This window comes from Gigantopelta aegis, chromosome 4 (genome assembly GCF_016097555.1).
Source record: "Gigantopelta aegis isolate Gae_Host chromosome 4, Gae_host_genome, whole genome shotgun sequence".
NCBI classification, from domain to species: Eukaryota; Metazoa; Mollusca; class Gastropoda; order Neomphalida; family Peltospiridae; genus Gigantopelta; species Gigantopelta aegis.
In genome coordinates, this window is record NC_054702.1 from 83,195,130 (window position 1) to 83,215,955 (window position 20,826).

At 34.6% G+C, this 20,826-nt stretch overlaps 1 protein-coding gene across 2 annotated transcripts; it reads left to right on the top strand.

Annotated features, from left to right (window-relative positions):
* The first annotated feature begins 3,987 nt into the window (after nt 1-3,987).
* Nucleotides 3,988-17,828, top strand: LOC121371236 (galactosylgalactosylxylosylprotein 3-beta-glucuronosyltransferase I-like). 2 transcript variants are annotated; one of them, XM_041496974.1, is made up of 6 exons: nt 3,988-4,026; nt 11,326-11,496; nt 12,227-12,786; nt 13,380-13,466; nt 14,821-15,027; nt 15,813-17,828. In XM_041496974.1, the coding sequence occupies exons 2-6, from the start codon at nt 11,412-11,414 to the stop codon at nt 15,912-15,914; spliced, it is 1,041 nt and encodes a 346-aa protein (XP_041352908.1). In that variant the 5' UTR covers nt 3,988-4,026; nt 11,326-11,411; the 3' UTR covers nt 15,915-17,828. The 2 variants fall into 2 exon arrangements, with proteins under 2 accessions (XP_041352908.1, XP_041352907.1); XM_041496973.1 differs by having other exon boundaries at nt 3,989-4,082.
* The last annotated feature ends 2,998 nt before the right edge of the window (nt 17,829-20,826 follow it).

Genomic DNA, 20,826 nt, shown 5'->3' on the forward strand with positions numbered 1-20,826 from the left:
GGGGGGGGGGGGGGGGGGAGGGGGTGTTAACAAAACCAGTAGAGCAATTTGATTAATTAATCATAAGATATTGGATTTCAAACATATGGTAATTGTGATACGTAGTCATAAGAGGAAACCCGCTACATTTTTTTTTCTAATGCAGCAAGGGATATTTTATATATGCACTTACCCACAGACAGAAAAGCACATATCACGGCCTTTAACCAGTTGTGGTACACCGATTAGGTGAGATACAAAGCTACTGCAAAGTTATTTGATTACAGGAACGAATCTCCTCAGTGGATCATTTTCTGAATGGTTTTTTCCCGTTCCAGCCCATCACTGGTATATCAAAAGCCTATCAAAGTGCATATAAAAGATTCCTTGCTGCTGCTGGAAAAATTATCTCGAGCTATTGATTTATTATGTCGAGCGCTTAACATTTCAACTCTCGTCATCTTCATCTTTTGCAAATTCTCTATTTTGACTGGGAGTGGACGTGGTTCCAAACAGTGCATCACAACTGGTCAAAGGCCGTGGTATTTGTTTTCCTGTCTGTGAAAGTGTGCATATAAAGATCCCTTACTACTAATGAAAAAATGTAGCTTATGATCTTGAGCTCTCAACTTATTATCTCAAGCTATCAATGTGTTATGTCAAGCGCTCAACATATTAACTCTCGTCAACATGTATGTCATTTTCTTTTGCAATTTTCTTTTTGGTTGTACAGTACTGATACAGAAGTCGAGAGCTAAAGATAATAAGTCGAGCGCTGGAGACAACAAATCCAGCACTAGAGATAATAGTCAAGAGTTTAACATAATAATTAGCACTCAGTCAAACGCTCGAGATAATATAAGTCGAGCACACGAGATAATAGGCCCAAGTCCCGAGCGCTTGAGATAATCAGTAATGCGCTCAAGATAATAAGTTGAGAGCTCGAGATAATTAAAGACGAGTGTGCATTCAGCATTCGCAGAAAAAAAGCTCGATCGATGTTTACTTGTGGCTTAAACGTACTTTGATGACGTCAAATATCGAAAACGTAGATATGAAAATACACGTCAGGCCCCCGAACCTGAAGTGCCCCGGGCCCCCCAAGGGCCTATATATATATATATATATTATTTTTAGACGGACAGCACGCGCACACCGCATCCAGTCTATATGAGCCTTAACAACAAACTATTATCCCATATCCTACAAATAGAGCATGGTTAGCTGATATCAGTCAATGAGTGTGTGGACGGAGTGTGCTTGCGTATGTGCGCACATATATAATGTTATACATTGGGGACTTGGGATGGGGGAAATGGTAGAGCCAGTGGTGGGATAATTTACTCAAAGGAAAAGTCATTCTAGAGATATATATCTATATAGCCATCAAATAATTATTTACACTGATATGAATTTTGAAAACCCCAACAAAAACCTACTGAACTTATATTATACACTGAAAGTTCAAACACACTGAAACAAAATAGGCTGTTCGTCTTAATCATGTTTAACTTAATAAGCACGAGAGCCGGGATACAATATGTGGTGGTAGAGCTGTCGCTGGGACTAGGATCCCCTCCCCGTCTATCCAGAACCCGACTATATGGTCCTGGTGTGTATTATCCAGTCAGTACCGGCCTCAGTGGCGTAGTGGTTAGGCCATCGGTCTACAGGCTGGTAGGTACTGGGTTCGGATCCCAGTCGAGGCATGGGATTTTTAATCCAGATACCGACTCCAAACCCTGAGTGAGTGCTCCGTAGGTGTAAAACCACTTACACCGACCAGTGATCCATAACTGGTTCAACAAAGGCCATGGTTTGTGCTATCCTGCCTGTGGGAAGCGCAAATAAAAGATCCCTTGCTGCCTGTCGTAAAAGAGTAGCATATGTGGCGACAGCGGGTTTCCTCTAAAAAAAATCTGTGTGGTCCGTAACCATATGTCTGACGCCATATAACCGTAAATAAAAATGTGTTGAGTGCGTCGTTAAATAAAACACTTCTTTTCTTTATCCAGTCAGTAGAAATGTTTTACATACATGTATATAAAAGATATCTTGCAATTTTTCAGTAAGAGTAACCTATGTATCGGGAACAAGTACCATATCTCTCTCTCTCTCTCTCTCTCTCTCTCTCTCTCTCTCTCTCTCTCTCTCTCTCTCTCTCTCTCTCTCTCTCTCTCTCTCTCTCTGGGGTTTTTTCCATTTTGTTTCGTTTAGCTTTGTTGTTTGTTTGTTTTAGGGTTTTGGGGATGTTGGGGGTTTTTTGTATGTTGAAACAAACAAAAAATGGGTGTAGGGGTGGGGTTGATAGTGGCTAAAACTAAAACGTTTATATACTACTCAAAAGAATTTAAGGGTCAAAAATTTATAACCAAACAAGTTTCAGAGTGTATTAGATTGATGATGTAAACTACACCAAATTTTTTATTTATTGTTCCATATTTACAAAAAAAACACAAATAAACGTCACTGTATACAAGAAAGTCACATGACATGCTGTCAAAGTTGAAGGTTGTCAAACATGGATTTTACACATTAGAACATTCGTTTAATAGTGTGTGAATCCACCCCTGGCGCGAATACACTCGACACATCGTTGCCTCATGCTGTTGATCAGACGTCTGAAGAACTCTTGGGAAATGGCCTGCCACTCTGCCATAAGAAGTTGACCCAGATCATGAAGGTTGTCCGGAGGGGCATGGTTATCCCGAACTCTCCTGCATAATTCGTCCCAGGCGTACTCTATTGGGGCCAAGTCAGGCGAATATGCTGGCCAATCCATCCTGGCGATACCTTGTTGTCTGAGAAAGTCCGTTACCACCCTGGCGCGGTGGGGTCTGGCATTGTCATCCTGCAGAACTGCCCCGCCGCCAATCTGCTGATGGCCTGGGAGAACCAACGGCCGGATAATCTCATTCAGATAGCGGATTCCATTCAGATTGCCATCCACCACATAGAGGGGGGTCCTGTGGTGGATAGAGATGCCGCCCCACACCATGACGCTGCCACCACCGAAACGGTGACGTTGTCTAACGTTAACGTCAGCGTAGCGCTCCCCAGGACGTCTGTAGACACGAACCCGACCGTCGTTGAACTGGAGACTAAACCTGGACCCATCAGTGAACATCACTCGAACCCCACTGAACACGTTGCCACCGCAGATGAAGCGTGCACCAGTGACGTCTGGCCGTTCTGTGACGTGGTAGGAGTGGTGGTCGAACAGCCTGGCGACGGCAGCGTAGATTATTGGCTCTCAGACGATTGCGTATGGTTTGATCAGACACTCGAGTTTCAGTCGCAGTCCGCAGATTGTCACGTAATCGGCGTGCAGTGGTTGTGCGTTGACGTAGAGCCATATTGGTGATGTAGCGGTCCTCTCTATTTGTAGTGTTTCGGGGTCTTCCCGAACGTGGACGATTTCGAACAGAATTCGTTGCTTGGTACCGTTGCCACAGTCGGCCAACGACACTCTGACTGACACCAAGTCTCAGAGCAACATTTCTTTGCGTATTGCCATCCTGAAGCCAAGCAATAGCCCTTCCTCGATCTTCGATAGTCAGTTGAAGTCGTACCATTGTCGAATTTGGAGTGTGCACCGTACACGAACGCAAGCACCAATTATACGGAAATTCAGCATTGGGAACATGGAATACACGTGCAAAGCGTGCAAATGAAGCGCTTTGTGAAAAAGCAAGTTATGGGCACTTAGCAGACCTTTCGCTTTCGCCCTAATTTACGTGCAAATGTAAGCATGTTTTCGCCATTAGAACTAGTCGACAGTGTCAATGACAGTGAATTTTAATTCATTTATGGGTTGCTTAGACCCACTTTCGTCAAAATGGAACAATACCATGCGTGACATTATGGTCTAGCTAATATAATTGACATTCAGAAAATAATGTCGAAAATATCGTCTGACCCTTAAATTCTTTTGAGTAGTAAATATATATATATATTTTTTTTAAAAACCCATTGCGGTTTGAGACCTATAAATATGCACTTCCGGGGAAATAACTCTAAACGACAAGTTTAGTCGTGGAGTTGATGGTAAATTAGTTTGTTTTGTTTAACTACACAATAGCACATTGGATGTCAGACGTTTGGTAATTTTTAACTTATTGTCGTAGAGGAAACCCGCTACATTGTTCATCATGTGATTCATCTTTTATATGCACTTATCCACAGATAGGAAACCATAAATTAAAGTCCGAACCACATTTTTAACAACTATTGTCCGAACCAAATTGTTAACAACTACAAAAAATTACTCTCCTACCTTTAATTGCCGTTAGATTTCCTCCAAAGTTTGTCCAAACACAAATCGTAAAAAACCCACTACAAATATACAGATTCCACACACGAGACTGCAACGATGTCGCCGATATTGTCTTTGCTGAGATTGCATAGAGTAAAAAATACATGCAGTTTTCTGCCGTCTGCCATGTTGCTTGTTTATGGAATACTCTTCAAGAGGGGTGAAAGCCTCCAAAGTATGTGACACAATTAATATGAAATCGATGATCTCTAGTGGTATCTTTAAAATAATAATAATATTTTTTTTTATTAATATGACATCATCACGTTTGCTTTTATATCATAACATGTTATGATGTTGTTAGATTAAGTCCTATCCTATCACCCCTCTTGAAGAATATTCCATAAAAAGTCAAAATGGCAGCTGATACAAAATTACATGCTTTTTTCCCTATGCGCTCTCAGCGAAGTCGATATAGGTGACATGGTTATTATCTGGTATGTGGAATCTGTGTCATTGTAATGGTTTTTTCAAGATTTGTGTCTGGACACACTTTGGAGGAAATCTAACAGCAATTAAAGGTAGGAGAGTAATTTTTCGTAGTTGTTAACAATTTGGTTCGGACAATAGTAGTAGTAGTAGAGAACTACGAAAAAATACAATAGATTACTCTCCTACCTTACAGTGACACAGATTCCACATACAAAACTCATGATGTCAGTCATATCGACTTTTCTGAGAATGCATAGGCAGGGCTCGACTTTAGTGAGGGTATTTTGGCTACTGATTTCTCACTTGGACTACCAGTTATCTAGCCCAAGTACTCTGACTGTAAGAGAGCTAGACGGACATTTGGACATATACGTTCTCATTACAGTCAGAGACCAAGCTATGTAATTTTTTGGCAATTGCCGACCACCAAAAAGTAGTAAAAGATTTCCGCTCTAATACCACAACAATCCTATGTTTGACGTCATCAGACCTGTCAACCCTCCTGGATTCCGTGGGAGTCTCCCGGTATTTGATCAAATCTCCTGGCTTCTGCACAGGAGACAATTTCTCCTGTTAAATGACATTTTTGTAAGCATAAAAAAAAATCGATCCCGTTTTGCCAAAATAACATAAAGGAAGTAACTCATTCTCATTCAGAAAATGTCGACTACTTTTGGTTTCCGAGAATGTAACAGGCCAAATTGTCCCGACTGTTTAACCTTTGCTGAAGTAGGACTTGTGGGATATTTATATTGTTAAAAAAGCACATGGAGTTTATAAAATGACGTGTTATTATAATGTTTGTTGTCATCGTAATGGCTACGAAGCGTGTTGCCGATAATTCAACAGGCTGTGTATTGCCATTCAGTGTAACTATCCAATTTAGTTCTAATAACGCCTCTGAATTGTAAAATGTCTTCCCACTAGATTACATAATGCAACTATGACAAATCTGAAGTGCCAGTTTCTGGCCCAGAGTTGACAGCGACGATACACACGATGCATGTTAAAATCACATGTCACAGCAAGACAATGAAAAGACCAATTAGCTATATAAACATACTTGTGTCAGATAATTTTGTATGTTTGCACAGTAAAATGTTGGTAACAAGGGTACACTTCAAGAGATTATTTTTGTACAATTAATAAATGTTGTGTTTGACATAAATTTACTCACAGAAATGGGTATAATTCCGGTAAATTTCACACAAAGTCCGTAATGAGGTTTTACTTATGATTAATGGAAATACAATATTTATTGCATCATCATAATGATTTTAAATAAGTACCACACCACTGTTCCTCATAATAGTAAAAACTGAATATTAATTTATAAGATTTATATAAATTTGTCATAGGTACTTAGCTACACTAACCACAAATGATGATGTAACGTAACCTGTAAAGTTGTAAGTGTAATACCGTAAATGTACTAATTAAATTTTTTATTTCTTGTTTGTGTTCTTAAAATTTTTGAATAAAAGAGTTATTTAAAAACAAAAAAAATGTATTACATCATAATAATATTTAAACTTAAATTTGTTTTAATAATAATATATATTTTTATTTTTTATTTATGTTTTTTTTAAATGCCAAGATCTAAGGTTAACAAGTATATATGACATTATGTAGTGTTCATATAACTTATTGTAATATATCTATTTTTTTAAATCTTGCAATTTTGGGTTAAATTGTGTTAATTTACAAAATCTCCTGCTTTTTCAACACACACCTCCTGCTTTCTCTTGACTAAAGGTTGACAGGTCTGGACTTCAAATACATTTACATCGACCATTTTCGAATTCCTTGATTAAAAAAAATTCAGATATTAATCACTAATACACACACTACAGAAAGAAACCTGACAGCACCCACATTCAGCTAAGCTTCGGCAAACTCCGGACAGCAGAATTCTAAGTTCACCGACATATATCGTGACGTTGCATCACATGATCGCCCACTCAGCCATTCCATCTTCCAGGGGCCATCTCATACAATAATACGACAAATGTCTGACAATTCCCCCCAAAAGTTTGTTTTGTGTAACAACACCACTAGAGCACATTGATTCATTAATCATAGGCTATTTGATGTCAAATATTTGGTAATTTTATCATTGTGTTAGAGAGGAAGCCTGCTACATTTTATCATTATCAGATGAACACGCACATTTAAAAAAACATTTTATCTATGTACATATACCAGTGGCAAGGCAGGGTGGGGGTGGGGCATGCACACACACACACATATCAGTGGCATACCAAAGGTACCAAAAGTGGGGGGGGGGGGGGGGGGGGGGCGCCACACTTTTATATTTACACACTTTTACAGTATTATAAAGCAAAATATCTGAAAAGTGGGGGGCACATGCCCCTTTGCCTCCCACTTTTCAGATATTTGCCCCCCACTTCCTTAGCCAGTGAATATATATATATATATATACTATGGAATGCTTTATGGTTGTGTATAATATTAATAACTGCAGGTAGATAGTCAATCGTAACTATTAAATTACATATGAAATTGTATCCATTACACTATGTCCGCCTGACAATGACACTGGACTCGCTGTTCCGATTTGTTTGTGAGTCAGACAGTAGAAACCTTATCGTTAGGTGAGGAAGTGAATTTTTGTATCGTTAGTTTCATTATTAACTACTACATAGGTCGTAGTTAATAATGCAGCTAGTGGTACAGAAAATCGCAGCTAGTCATTTAGTCAAATTAATGTACTTCCATTCGTACAGTGATATATACACAAACACATGCATATTACTTGCAAATATCGAACCTTTATTAAAGTGCCGTTTTAACGAGTCAATCATCAATGAGCCCTTTTTCTTGGTCTCCCCAAGACATGTTCGTAAGTATTTCTGTTGAGCACCAAACCTATTGTACATTTTCTTTTCTGTAAAAGAAGGAAATTGCACACAAGCTGACAAACAATAATAGTAATAGAAAACTTCATTAACATCACAAAAATAAAAGAACAAGTCGACTACTCCACAATTCAGTAGTAACAAAGGGCCTATGTTGCAAGCGACTGGAGCGTGAACGCGCTGGAAATAATTTAGTGGCTGATTGGGTCCGCTTAGCGCTATGCAAATCAAGGGCAGATAAGTATATTTCTAATAGAGGCTATACAGGGGTCATATAGGTCATGGAAAGTCGTGGAATTTTCATTTGGGTCATGGGTTATCTGTTAGTAGTCATTTATGACAATCAACAACACGGCTCGTTGTTTTGACACCTACTTATAACTAACGCCTGGTTTGATCAAGACTATTTGCTGCCAGCTGAAGTCTAAACTAAACCATAACTCAATCACGGTTTATTTCCTTCTAGGCTACATATGCAAATTGTCAGATTATTGTTTACAACATTAATATCTATTATTATGTTAAAGAAATGTATAAATTGACAAATATTTTCAATGTTAAAAATATTAATATATCTTACAATTATTTTTTTATTAAATCTCTCTTATCGTTTACTATAGCTTTGCGCGATAACCTCACTCAAAATAAAATCTCACCTTCTGATGTGATAACACAAACACACACATAGCGATCCCCTGGCTGGGATAATTGACTTACAGCATTTACAAGTCTATTGTCATCAATAAAAAATTATTATTATGCACAAATATTTGGCCTAAAAAGTAACTACACCAAATCAAAAGCTATTTGGATAGGTAGCAAGAAATTTTCAAATGAAGTTTACCATCACACTCGATGGAAACTAGAATGGGGCAGTACACAGTTTTAACCTCCTCGGTATTAACTTCTCCATTAACCTAGAAGAAATTATTGATTTATATTATAATCCCAAGATTATTGAAATACAAAAATTAATGAAGCTATGGTCTATCAGAAAACTTACTGTTTTAGGAAGAATTACAGTCCTGAAAACTTTAATAGTTCCTAAACTAACATACCTACTGAAAACATTACCAAATCCAAGCGAACGTTTGCTAAAACATATAAATGCATTATTTTTCCAATTTATTTGGAATAGCGGCCGTGAACAACTTAAAAGAAACTTAATAATGCAAGACTATAAAAATGGTGGCATCAAAATTATAAACATAAATAATTTTATGACTGCCTTAAAAAGTTTGTGGATCCGATGGATATTTTTAAATAACCCAAAAGGGACCATTTTGTTCGAAGCTTCTACAAATATATCAACAGGTGATTTAATTATATATGGCGACCATTTTCTATACTGTAAAAAAAGTTCAATAAAAAATACATTTTGGAGAGACACATTGGTTAGTGGGTCTAGGATACAAGAAAAACAAATTCCAGTAAACGTAGATAATATTCTCCAGATCAATATTTGGTTTAACAGTAAAATATGTATAGATAAAAAGCCATTTATACTAAAAGAAATATATATCTCAAAAGGTATTGTCTTTATCAACGATTTGTTGAATGAACAAGGAGACTTTCTAACATATGAAGAGTTCATAGAGAAATACGACATAATTACCAATTTTTTGGAATATGCTTCATTGGTCAGTGCTTTAAAATCATTCATTTACAACCTAGATAATTTAAATGATGACGTTTTTATAGCATTACAAAATCCTGTTCTTCCATACAACTTAAAGGTTTTTTTCATAGATCAGAAAGGTTGAAAACATATACAGTCAAACTTCGTTAACTCGAAGTTGAAGGGGACGACGAAATAGTTCGAGTTTCAGGGAGTTCGAGTGTTCGAAATTCGTACAGCAGACCTCAAAGTGAAACTGCATTGCAGTATTAATTGCGATAAATCAGAATTCTTACAACTAACAAATTTCTAAATATGATTAATTATATTGATTCCAATGCCTGCAGTTTTTGCAACAAATCACCTGAAACCATACAACACCTATTATTTGAATGTAGTTTAGTACATTCTCCGTGGGAAGCAATAGAAGAATGGATAAGAAATGAAACTGGAATTAATATTACTCTAAGCAGAGACATAGTTATGTTAGGCATGATCAACAACGAAAAAGGTAATTTTGTTAACTGGCTGACTATCAACATAAAATATTATCTTTACAGTATGAAAATACAAAAAAGAAATTTACATGTCAATGCTGCGAAAAAATATTCTACAAAATAATTTTGAAATAGAAAAATATATTTATTAAAAAAATTACAACTATGAAGCATTTCGTAAGCAATGGACACCCTATAAAATACTCTTTGAAAGAATGTTTTAATTAAAAATAGCATATTTTGTTTAGATACTATTGTTTAAATATGTACTTTGTAAGGCAGTGACCATGGCTCCCCAACCTGTTCACTGCCTATGTTCTGGGGGCAATAAATCTTAAAAAAAAAAAAATGCTATTGTTGTGGAATAAAGGCCAGTTTTGTTAAGATTCTTCAAAATGACATCTATTGAAGATAGTTACTACCATTTTAAGTATTAAAATATGCGATATCGATCTTTGAAATCATATGATTAGCAGACAGTTCTACACATGATTTACGGTTTCAATAATATTTTGTAAGTCTCCGTTACAAGATTAGGCCTTTAAAAAAAAGTATATTGCTCATGATTTATAAAAACACAAACTACCCCCCTAAAACAACATGTTTAAATAAAAATAAATTATTTTGCTTTTTTGATCTCTTTTTAAAACTGTTTTATTGAAATTATTACCTAATGTTGCATGTAATTGCCACATCCACTGAAACAGGTCACCTGACGATACTATCTGGGGGAAATACCTTTTATGCACATGTGCTTTTAATCAGGGCTCAACCTGTCCCTTGCCAAATTAGCCAATTGCTAGTTTTGACACAGTATGGCCACAACATTTAGTATTTGGTTAATAAAATGCCTTTAAATTAGCCACTATTGAATAATTTTCAAGCAAATAATCCATATACATGTGTGTATCTGAAAAGTGGCAGAACAAAATTCTTTCCAGTGTGAGCACTATTAATGTCACTGAATAAAACATATGAATCAAGTGTATCCAATATTGGCAGTTTTAAGGAATAAAACAAAAGGAACATAGTAAATTAATTTTTTTTTGGATTTGTAAATAATTTTTTTTAAATACTTACTTACTTTAACTTTATTGTTGATAAAAATGCTTCAGAATTGTGAAGATAAATCTTACTAATGAACAGCAAGCCGACAACAACAAATCTGATGTTGATTGCGTGAACTGTGTACATAATAGTGTTCATAACAGCTGATATGCATATCTTATTAGTCCCTACCAGTCCAACCTGGAGGAGATTATAGGTTTCATCTTTGTCTTTCTGTACGTCTGTTCATCCATCTGTCCCATATATAGTTTTCCAGATGTGTTTTTTCACAATGCCTTGAGATATTGAGCTGAAACGTTGTGTATAGCTTATACTGTTCCAGATCAACTGTGACTTGCATGGGAGATTTACCCATTTTTCACAGAGTTATAGCCCTTGAATTTAGGAGATATGAAAATTTGTTCAGCCTAGTAGCGGAACATGTATTGCTTTAGCAGTACACTCAGAATGCTTGTGGCTAATCATTAAAATATTGTAAATGAAACAATATATGAACAACAAAAATATGTGATTTGTTTTTGTTTTGTTTTTTTACAGATTATTAACATGGAGCTTGCTTTCATTTGTGACCAGTTTCCTATCTACTGGAGCAGATAGCACCATGTTCCTGCTACTACAGCAATATGCCCAGAATCAACCCCAGGAATCTTTTCCTTCTTTATGCATCCATTTTCTTCCTGGCCTTCATGTTCATGATCTTTAACTATGGTTTGTATTACTCCAACATTTAAAATATTACTTTAACATTTTAAAATAAACTTGGTTGGGTGTTTTTTTTAATTGTTTGAGCAAATATCGGATCATCCTTTTCTGTCTATAAGATTTTTAATGATAAAATAATATTAAATTTTGGTTTCTCAAATTTGAACAGCAGTGACCGATGAATCTTTACCAAATACTATGAAAACTGACCAGTTACCAAATAATCTTAAATGAAGTAAAATATTGTTGAACTAAAATTATTTTAGGATTTTGATTTTAAATTAAATACTAAACAAGTTTATTTTTGTCTGATTATCAGAAATATTGACTGTGTCATCCTAAAAAGTTAAAATATAATGAAACTGGTGATTCTGTCAACAAAAAAAAAGAAAGAAAAAGGATTTAACCTTCATTGAAGATTGCAGTTAATCTTCATTTGGTTTTGGGTCTGTCAGCATGGGTACTAATTGTAAGATGTTATATATATATTACTTTCAACTTTTAATTGACATCCAATAGCCTATGATTAATAAATCAATGTGCTCTAGTGGTGTCGTTAAACAAAACAAACTTTATAAACTTTCAATTTTTAACACATGCGTAGAATCAGAATTATCCTTTTTACTACACCCCTTCCTAAAAGTGTATATTTTTATCCCTTTTTTCCAGTGATGACAGCCACTAATAATGTTGATAATCACGAATGGCCCCTTAATTAAAGAATTCTTTTTTGCAGGATGGTGTCCCGGTGAACATGAACAAGGTTTAGAAAAATTGTTGGAAAAATATCGGTCAAGAATGGATGAGAAAGAGCAGCAAATCAAAGACCTCAAATCAGAGTTAAAACTTGCCAAGTCCAAAGTGACTGAAATGCAGTTAAACAGTGAAATAAGAGGCAAAAACAGTCATAAATTTGATAAGTCTATACCTGTAATATATGCCATCACCCCAACGTACCACAGACTCGAACAAAAGGCTGATTTAACGAGACTTTCACATACTTTTCTACATGTCACCAATCTGCACTGGATTGTCATTGAAGATTCCATTAATAAAACGACTTTGGTTACAAACTTCTTAAAGCGGTCTGGCCTGACGTTCACACATTTGAATGTTGTCACGCCTACAAACTATAAACTTAAAGCTACTGATCCGAACTGGCTGAAGCCGAGAGGTGTTCTGCAGAGAAATGCTGGTCTGGCATGGGTGAGAAAACATCTTGATCCTAAAATACAGCCAGGTGTGGTTTTCTTTGCCGATGACGACAACACATATGACCTGCAGCTTTTTGAAGAAGTAAGACTGTTTCTTGTTTAGGACGATGGTCATACAGTAATTAGTATTCTTATTATGCAGTTTAGAACATCCATTTTTTTTCATTATAATATCTGCTACATAACAAATCATTTTCTTAATTGGTGTCCCATTAACACACATTTTCTCGTCACAAATATATTGTGGTTTTCAATTTGTTTACTTTAAAAGAAGAAGAAAACAAAATCCATTCAAAATTCTTTTCAAATATGATAGTTAACTGATTAATTGTTCCAGCGAGAATTAATCCTTACATTGCTGAAATTTGGATTAATCACATTTCAAACTCATTATAAAACTGAATATAACAAGACTTAAACACCATTTTGGGTTTTTTAAATGTATTTGTTGGTGTTAAAAAAAACAAGCAACTTTTTAAAATCAATATATACACAATTTATATCTGAATTGTGTATTATGAATACTGAAATACACTTACTCTTTGCACAAGATATCTGACATGCACTTTTGCTTAAAATTACATTTTCTTGTTACTCTTATATCCCAGATGTTTCAGTAACAAGCAATATGACTTACACTGTGTCTATATTTTGATGGGGTTTTATCAATTTCAGATGCGTTACACTAACACAGTGTCAGTGTGGCCAGTGGGTCTGAGTGGTTACCTGAGGTATGAGAGTCCTCTTGTCACTAAAGGAAAAGTAAGCCTGCTTTAAGTCTTACCATTGGCATAGTCACACCTCTCCACAACCCTACTTTTTATATACTCTTCCAAAAAAGTAGGGGAACTCTAATAATAATTTACAGTTGTCGAAATTGTAAGGTATATTAGCTGTGGGGAATGGTTATATGATAACAGTGAATTAATTGGGCAAACATTACAACCGATAGTTCAGTATTACAGTAGGTTTTATGACCACCGAAGATCTTGAAGGACGATTGGGGTCAAAAGTGAAATTTGAAAGTTGACGGTTTTTTATCAGTAAATCGCAAATTCAAACAAGAAAAATGACTGAAAACAAAACAATAACAACTGTATGATTAACAGAATAAAACATATTGACAGAAATAATGTTCCTCAGTGATTAATCGACCTTCCTGGAAATTGTCGAAATCGAGAATGACACCCTATGCACATGTACAAGGCAACTGTGTGATGTACGTGCAAACTATGGAATGGGTTTCGGTGTATTGATAAACAGACCTGAATGTTCTTTACTAAGATGTCTGTGGTCTAAACGTATATTTGGTCTAATAGTTGATATTAACATTAATATTTCAGGTTCCCCTACTTTTTTTGAAGAGTATATATCCCTTTTGCCTCATAATATGGCCAATAGACAATATAGTACCCCCTCTCCAATGTCAGTGGCCACCCCAATATAAAATCCTGACTTTGCCAATGATTTGTACATGATTCTCATTTTATTAATATTGAAAAGAATTGGGAAAGACTTTTTTTTAAACTTTCTCATAGATAGTCAAATCTGTTAAGCACCATCATAGGATGAAACAAAATGCTAGCTACTTCAGACAGTTTATACTTCATTAGCCGATTTCATATAAATGTAAGATAATCTTATAAGACAGGTGGTTATTTGAGCAGGTTTGAATGAAATTGTTTAATTGGAATTGACTTTGTAGTGCTAAAAACATCTGATATTGTGAGAGGAAACCCGCTGTCGCCACTTCATGGGCTATTCTTTTTCAATTAGCAGCAATGGGATCTTTTATATGCACCATCCCACAGACAGGATAGTACATATCACAGCCTTTGTTACACTAGTTGTGGAGCACTGGCTGGAACGAAAAATAGCCCAATGGACAAACCAATGGGAATCGATCTAGCTAGATGGATTGCGCATCAGTTGAGCATTGTACCACTGAGCTACGTCCCGGCCGTTGTTCAGGAAATGAAATGAGTTGGAAATTGTCAATTATAACTGTAGATTTGATCATTAATATGCTTAATAACTGTCATTATTTTAAAACTCGGTAACAAAATGGACCTGTATAATACTGTCGTTAATGAATAATATATTTTGGTTTTACAAGGTGAAAGGTTGGTTTACATACTGGAAGTCCACTCGGCCGTTTGCTATGGATATGGCAGGATTTTCTGTGAATCTCCGGTTGTTTTTTGAATATCCAGAGGCCAGATTCAGCCTGCAGGTTCAAAGAGGTTATCAAGAATCAACCATACTTTCAAACATGCACCTCACACTCAATGACCTTGAGCCAAGGGCAGATAATTGCAGAAAGGTATACTTCTTATCTTGTAATGTAGCAAAAAGTCCTAATGTTATTCTTAATAGTGTCCTGACAAATGTCAATAATGTTTTGGTCACCTTTGTGGTCTTCTGTTTACCCAATCGCCAGCTGTACATATTTTATATTACATTCAAAAACAAACATTAAAAACATGTTTTTTTATCAGGATGTTTTGTGTTGTTTTTCATGCTCTGATATTTCATTTTGTAGTAGATAAATAAAAGTGCATTATATAACAATCTGTTATTAGTTTGTTGTGGTACAACATGCATCTTTGTAAAATATCAAAGGGTCTATCTTCCTCAATAGACTTGCCGGTTCTTATTTCTTATTTAAAGTCCATATCTATGATGTATACTATCTTGTCTATGATGGAAATGTGTCGTAAGAATATGGTAACTTTGTGGCAGCACCTTGTTTCACGTGTATATGGAAAGGAGAAATATTTTCAATGGAAACATCTTGTGGGAGGGTGGTGAACATCTATTATTCCAAAGGTCCACTACTTTAAAGGTCTTCTACTCCAAAACTCTCTTAAATGTGACGCCATTTCATGTAATATTAAGGGGAAGTTGTTCAGTTATTTATTGTGTTTATGTACCGTACATGCGATTGTAATTTGATATTGCCTTTAGGGTTTTGGTTAAGTATTTCAGAGTAGTAATCATTCAGAATATAAACATGCCATCCTTTCTTTCTAGGAAAATTTCATGCATAATTGTCTTAAAAAGTATAGCGTTAGAGGGAATAATCTGTTTATTTCTTATTTTATTTAGGTTTTGGTTTGGCATACCCGTACAGAGAAAACAAAGTTGAAGAATGAAGAGAAAATGATAAAGAAATATGGACATGGCTCCGATTTGAACATCGAAGTTTAAGTTTGACTTATTATGTACTGAATGCCACAGGAAACTATACAGTGAATATTTTTCGCATTTATTTTTGTAATAGAAAAATAACATCATAACAATAGTAATATTAAACCTGATTTCCGTAACAAATAAAACACTTTAAAAAAGTTCATTTATGAACTTAATACAATACTTACGCAAAAAATGTAAAATTATTAATCATTTGACAAATTGAAATCATCAGTTGGAAATTAGAGGTAACATTGCATATGGAGAGACTCGTAACTCAGTTAAATGTATGCTTCAGTGTTTTTAATAATGTCTTTGTATGCCGTTAGCTCCAAATAATACTTTTAGATGTTGCCACATGGAGTTAACATTGAAACTAATTGGATGGCAAGTTTTGTCATTCACATTCCAATGCTATTTACTGCTGCTTTGTTGGTTATGTCTCACCCTCCTGCATACAGTGTATGCACCCATATAACACATGGAATGAAATGAAGCATGCTTATTGCATGTTTGTGTTGAACTTTACTGCGCCTAGCAATTTAACGCTTTTCAATATCTGATACGTTTTTCAAAATGTTTTTAACAGCTGCCATTCAACATTTTGTTCAGTATGAACTAGCCACTTGCATACTTCAATTTAATAGTGCACATGCTTTTTGTGCAAAACCAATTTCCACACCGGCCTGTGAAACGCATGACTGATGGCAATTTTTGTTGGGTGATCTTGATAAGAAACAAAATTTTATAAAAATTTGTCAAAGTATTTTAGAAAAGATGACTTTTTAAAAAGTGTATAGTTTCTTCTGGCATTCAGTATTTATCATAATTCATATTGATCTTTTTATGTCATGTAAATAATAACACAAAATGTATATATATTTTTAGGGGTTTTTATTCACAGGAATAATCAGGATTAATATGTATAATTTTGTAGTTTCTCCATAATATTCAATTTCTTCCACATATTAACTTATTAAACACTTTTGAACTGGAAATAATGAAAGCAAGCTATTAATGCAAGAAATGCATCTGATGTATCATCACAATAATTACTTGATGCATTATATTTTTAACAAATGTTATTAATGAAATTTTAAAAAAAGAAAGGCCGAACATATGAGCATCTGTTAAAAAGAAATTACTACTTTAAGTCATTAGAAAGCATTCATTACTACCAACTAACACAAATTGCTAGCTTCCACTGGTTTGACAATTAAATGTCGATTCCTATTGTTTAATTGATGTGAACTAAAATTAAACTGAATTCTGTAAAAACAACTCAGCATTTTCTGATCTTTAAAAGTTGCATTTGCCAGATGCATTAATAAAAATACCAGGGAAGCTTTTGTTTTCAAAATCTTGATTAGCAATATTTTATCCATTTGAAAATTGATAAACAACTACTGTTTAATGTTTTAAAATTGTGTAGTTATCTCTGAAATTTGCGAATACACATTTTATAAATGCAGTGTTATTTTGGGTTTATGACAAAAGTCATTCATATTATTATGTGTTTTATTGCAAGCTTTAACAAAAGTGCAATCCCAGGTGCTTAATGGTGACTGGTTGTATAATTATAAATTGTATATATTAAAATATGTTACATTATTATACTGTAGTAATTGGAATACTGTATCACTTTTACATTTAATTTATGTTTAGAGTCAGTGTGGGAACTAGAGATTTTACTCTTGCTAGTCAAGTAGCTGTTAATTTGTTATATTATCTGCATTACCTTATATAAGTTAGTAAATGCCCAAATTGAAAAGTTAAAGTTTGTTTTGTTTAACAATACCACTAGGTGCAATAGGACCGATTGTAGTAATTGTGGTAAAAATAGCATGACAGCTGTTCAGCATATTGCAAATGTGTTATGTAAAATATGTGATTTAAAAGTACTGGAAATGAAATAAATGCATCCATACAAAATATATGCATTATTTATTTATTTATTAATTTAATATTGTTTGGCTAAAATTAGTTGCTTTTTTCTGGGAGTTTTGGATTGTTTTTTTAACAACACTGCTAGAGCACATTGATTAATTAATCGCTAGCTTTTGATGTCAGACTTCTTCAGAGAACACCTACCATTAGCAAAGGATGTTTTATATGCACTTTTCCTTGGATAGGAAAGCACATACCATAGCCTTTAATATATAGTTGGGGCGAGATGTAGCCCCATGGTAAAGTGCTCACTTGGTGCACGGTCGGTTTGAGATCGATCCCTGTCAGTGGGCCCACTGGGCTATATTTCGCTCCAGCTAGTGCACCTCGACTGATACATCAAAGGCTGTGGTATGTGCTATCCTGTCTATGGAATGCTGCATATAAAAGATCCTTTGCTGCTAATCGAAAAGAGTAGCCCATGAAATGGCGACAGCGGGTTTCCTACCTCAATATCTGTGTGGTCCTTAACCATATGACCGTAAATAAAATGTGTTGAGTGCATTGATAAATAAACCATTTCCTTAATATACAGTTGTAAGTTATTGGTTGAGATGTGGGGAGGGTGGAGAGACCAAATGGGTCCACAGAGATTTGATCCTACAAACAACCCAAGCCACTCTGATGAGCACACTACCGACATAGCGAAATTCCACCACATTTTACCAAAAAACAATGATATTGTTGTAGTTATATACACAAAATATAATTTGGAATTAACTTTTTATTTTGTTATGCAATGTGAAAATCTGGTTGGTTATCCCCCTTCCTCCATTTAATGTTTTATAATGCTAAGGCCACTCCCTCCATTTCCCATCTAAAATTATGTAACACTCATCAATATCTCCCTTTATCATAATCCTCTAACATAATGATGTAATTTGACCAATATTGGATTTTCTATTTATATTTGTTTGGCTTTGTCTTGAAGAACCAAATTGCAATGACTGGCTGAATTTTACTTTATAAATAAAATTGAGAAACATTTTTTGAAAAAGTTATGTAAATATTGATATAATGTCCTGAGTGATGATAAGACTAGTATTACCCAAAAATAATTTTAAAAATTTCTTCCAGTCCTTCAGATATAAACGCACAGCCCATGAGTTGTTCAATACAGTAACATACATGTACATATAAGCAAAGTGAAAAGAAAATCAAATCCCTTAATAAATAAATGCATATCTAATGTTATGTACCATTTACAAAATGCTGCTGGGTCATTTTGATAATTAAATAATTAAAATATTCAGTGACATAATAAAATTATATATATATTCTTCAAAAAATGTAGGGAAACTAATAAGAATTTACAATTGCCAAAATTGTAAGGTATATAATAGCTGTGGGGTATGGTTATATGATAATAGTGAATTAATTGGGTAAATGGTAGGTTTTATGACCACCAAAGATCTTGAAGGACGATTGGGTCAGAAATGAAATTTGAAAGGTGACTGGGTTTTTTTTATCAGTAAATAGCAAATTCAAACAATAAAAATGACTAAAAACAAAACAATAACAACTGTATGATAAACAGAATGAAAAAGATTGACAGAAATAATGTTCCTCTAATTAATCAACCTTCCTGGAAATTGTCAAAATCGATGACACCTCACACACGTGTACGGGGTAACTGCTTGATGCACGTGCAAACTATGGAATGGGTTTCGGTGTGTTGATAAATAGACCTGAACGTTCTCACTAGGATGTCTGTGGTCAAAACGTATGTTCGGTCTAATCGTTGATATGAACATTAATATTTTAGGTTCCCCTACTTTTTTTTAAAGAGTATATATAAATATATTGTTGAATCCAGTTTGGCTCGAACCCAATCAGTGCTAGAGAAAGTGTTCGATCAATCAGGTAAGTACAACAACATGTTAGTATAATTCAGGACTTTGTTTTTGGTTCGAGTGTTGCAGTGTATTCGACCCTTCCAAGTTTGACCCAATGAGATTCTACTATATATATATAACCCCAATAAGTTGACACAAGCACCTCAAGCGAACACTCAACCGAGCGAAATCCCGCCCCTAAAATTAATAAATAAATATATAAAATGAATAAATGAATAGATCAAATATATCGGAGAAAAAAAATCTCAAAGTACAGAATGGATTGGGAACAAATGCACACACATTCTTTCTTTCTCTCTCTCTCTTTCATATACATTTATGATTTTTAGCTACAGATACTGTGATTTATGTGTGTGCACAGCATTCAACAAGTTCAGTAATAACAGTGATTAATACTATAGCCCCAGAGAAACAATAAAGATTTAATTGCCAGTGAAAGGTTTATTCGCATATTTACACAACTTTATATATATGTTAGTAATTTACAGACAACACATTTTGAAATGATTAAAAATTGGTAAGTGTGGTTCCAAGCCTCCACAAATTTAAGAATTCATTATATGTTTATATTCTACAATACACTTTAGACATATTATTATTGTAATGATCATAATCTCAACATTGAATAATATTGCATTTTGACTAGATACAAGTATAAACATATCTTCCACGTCAAAAATCTTTACTAACTTAAAGTTTATCAATTGTACACCCATTATATTACACTGTACAATAATGTGTGGCTTATTGTCTGTTTCAGACTTTAGTTTAAAAAAAAAAAAACTACCTTAATGTTATCTAAAGTTTCATAATATATTGTTTTTATTCAATGTGCAAGAAATGTCCCATGAAATATCGGCTATTAATTTCCAATATAACCTATTCACTGCAAGAACTAACGCGATATAATGGTGGTATCAAATATCGGCTATTCATTTCCATTATAACCTATTCACTGCAAGAACTAACGCGATATATTGGTGGTATCAAATATCGGCTATTAATTTCCAATATAACCTATTCACTGCAAGAACTAACGCGATATATTGGTGGTATCAAATATCAGCTATTCATTTCCAATATAACCTATTCACTGCAAGAACTAACGCGATATATTGGTGGTATCA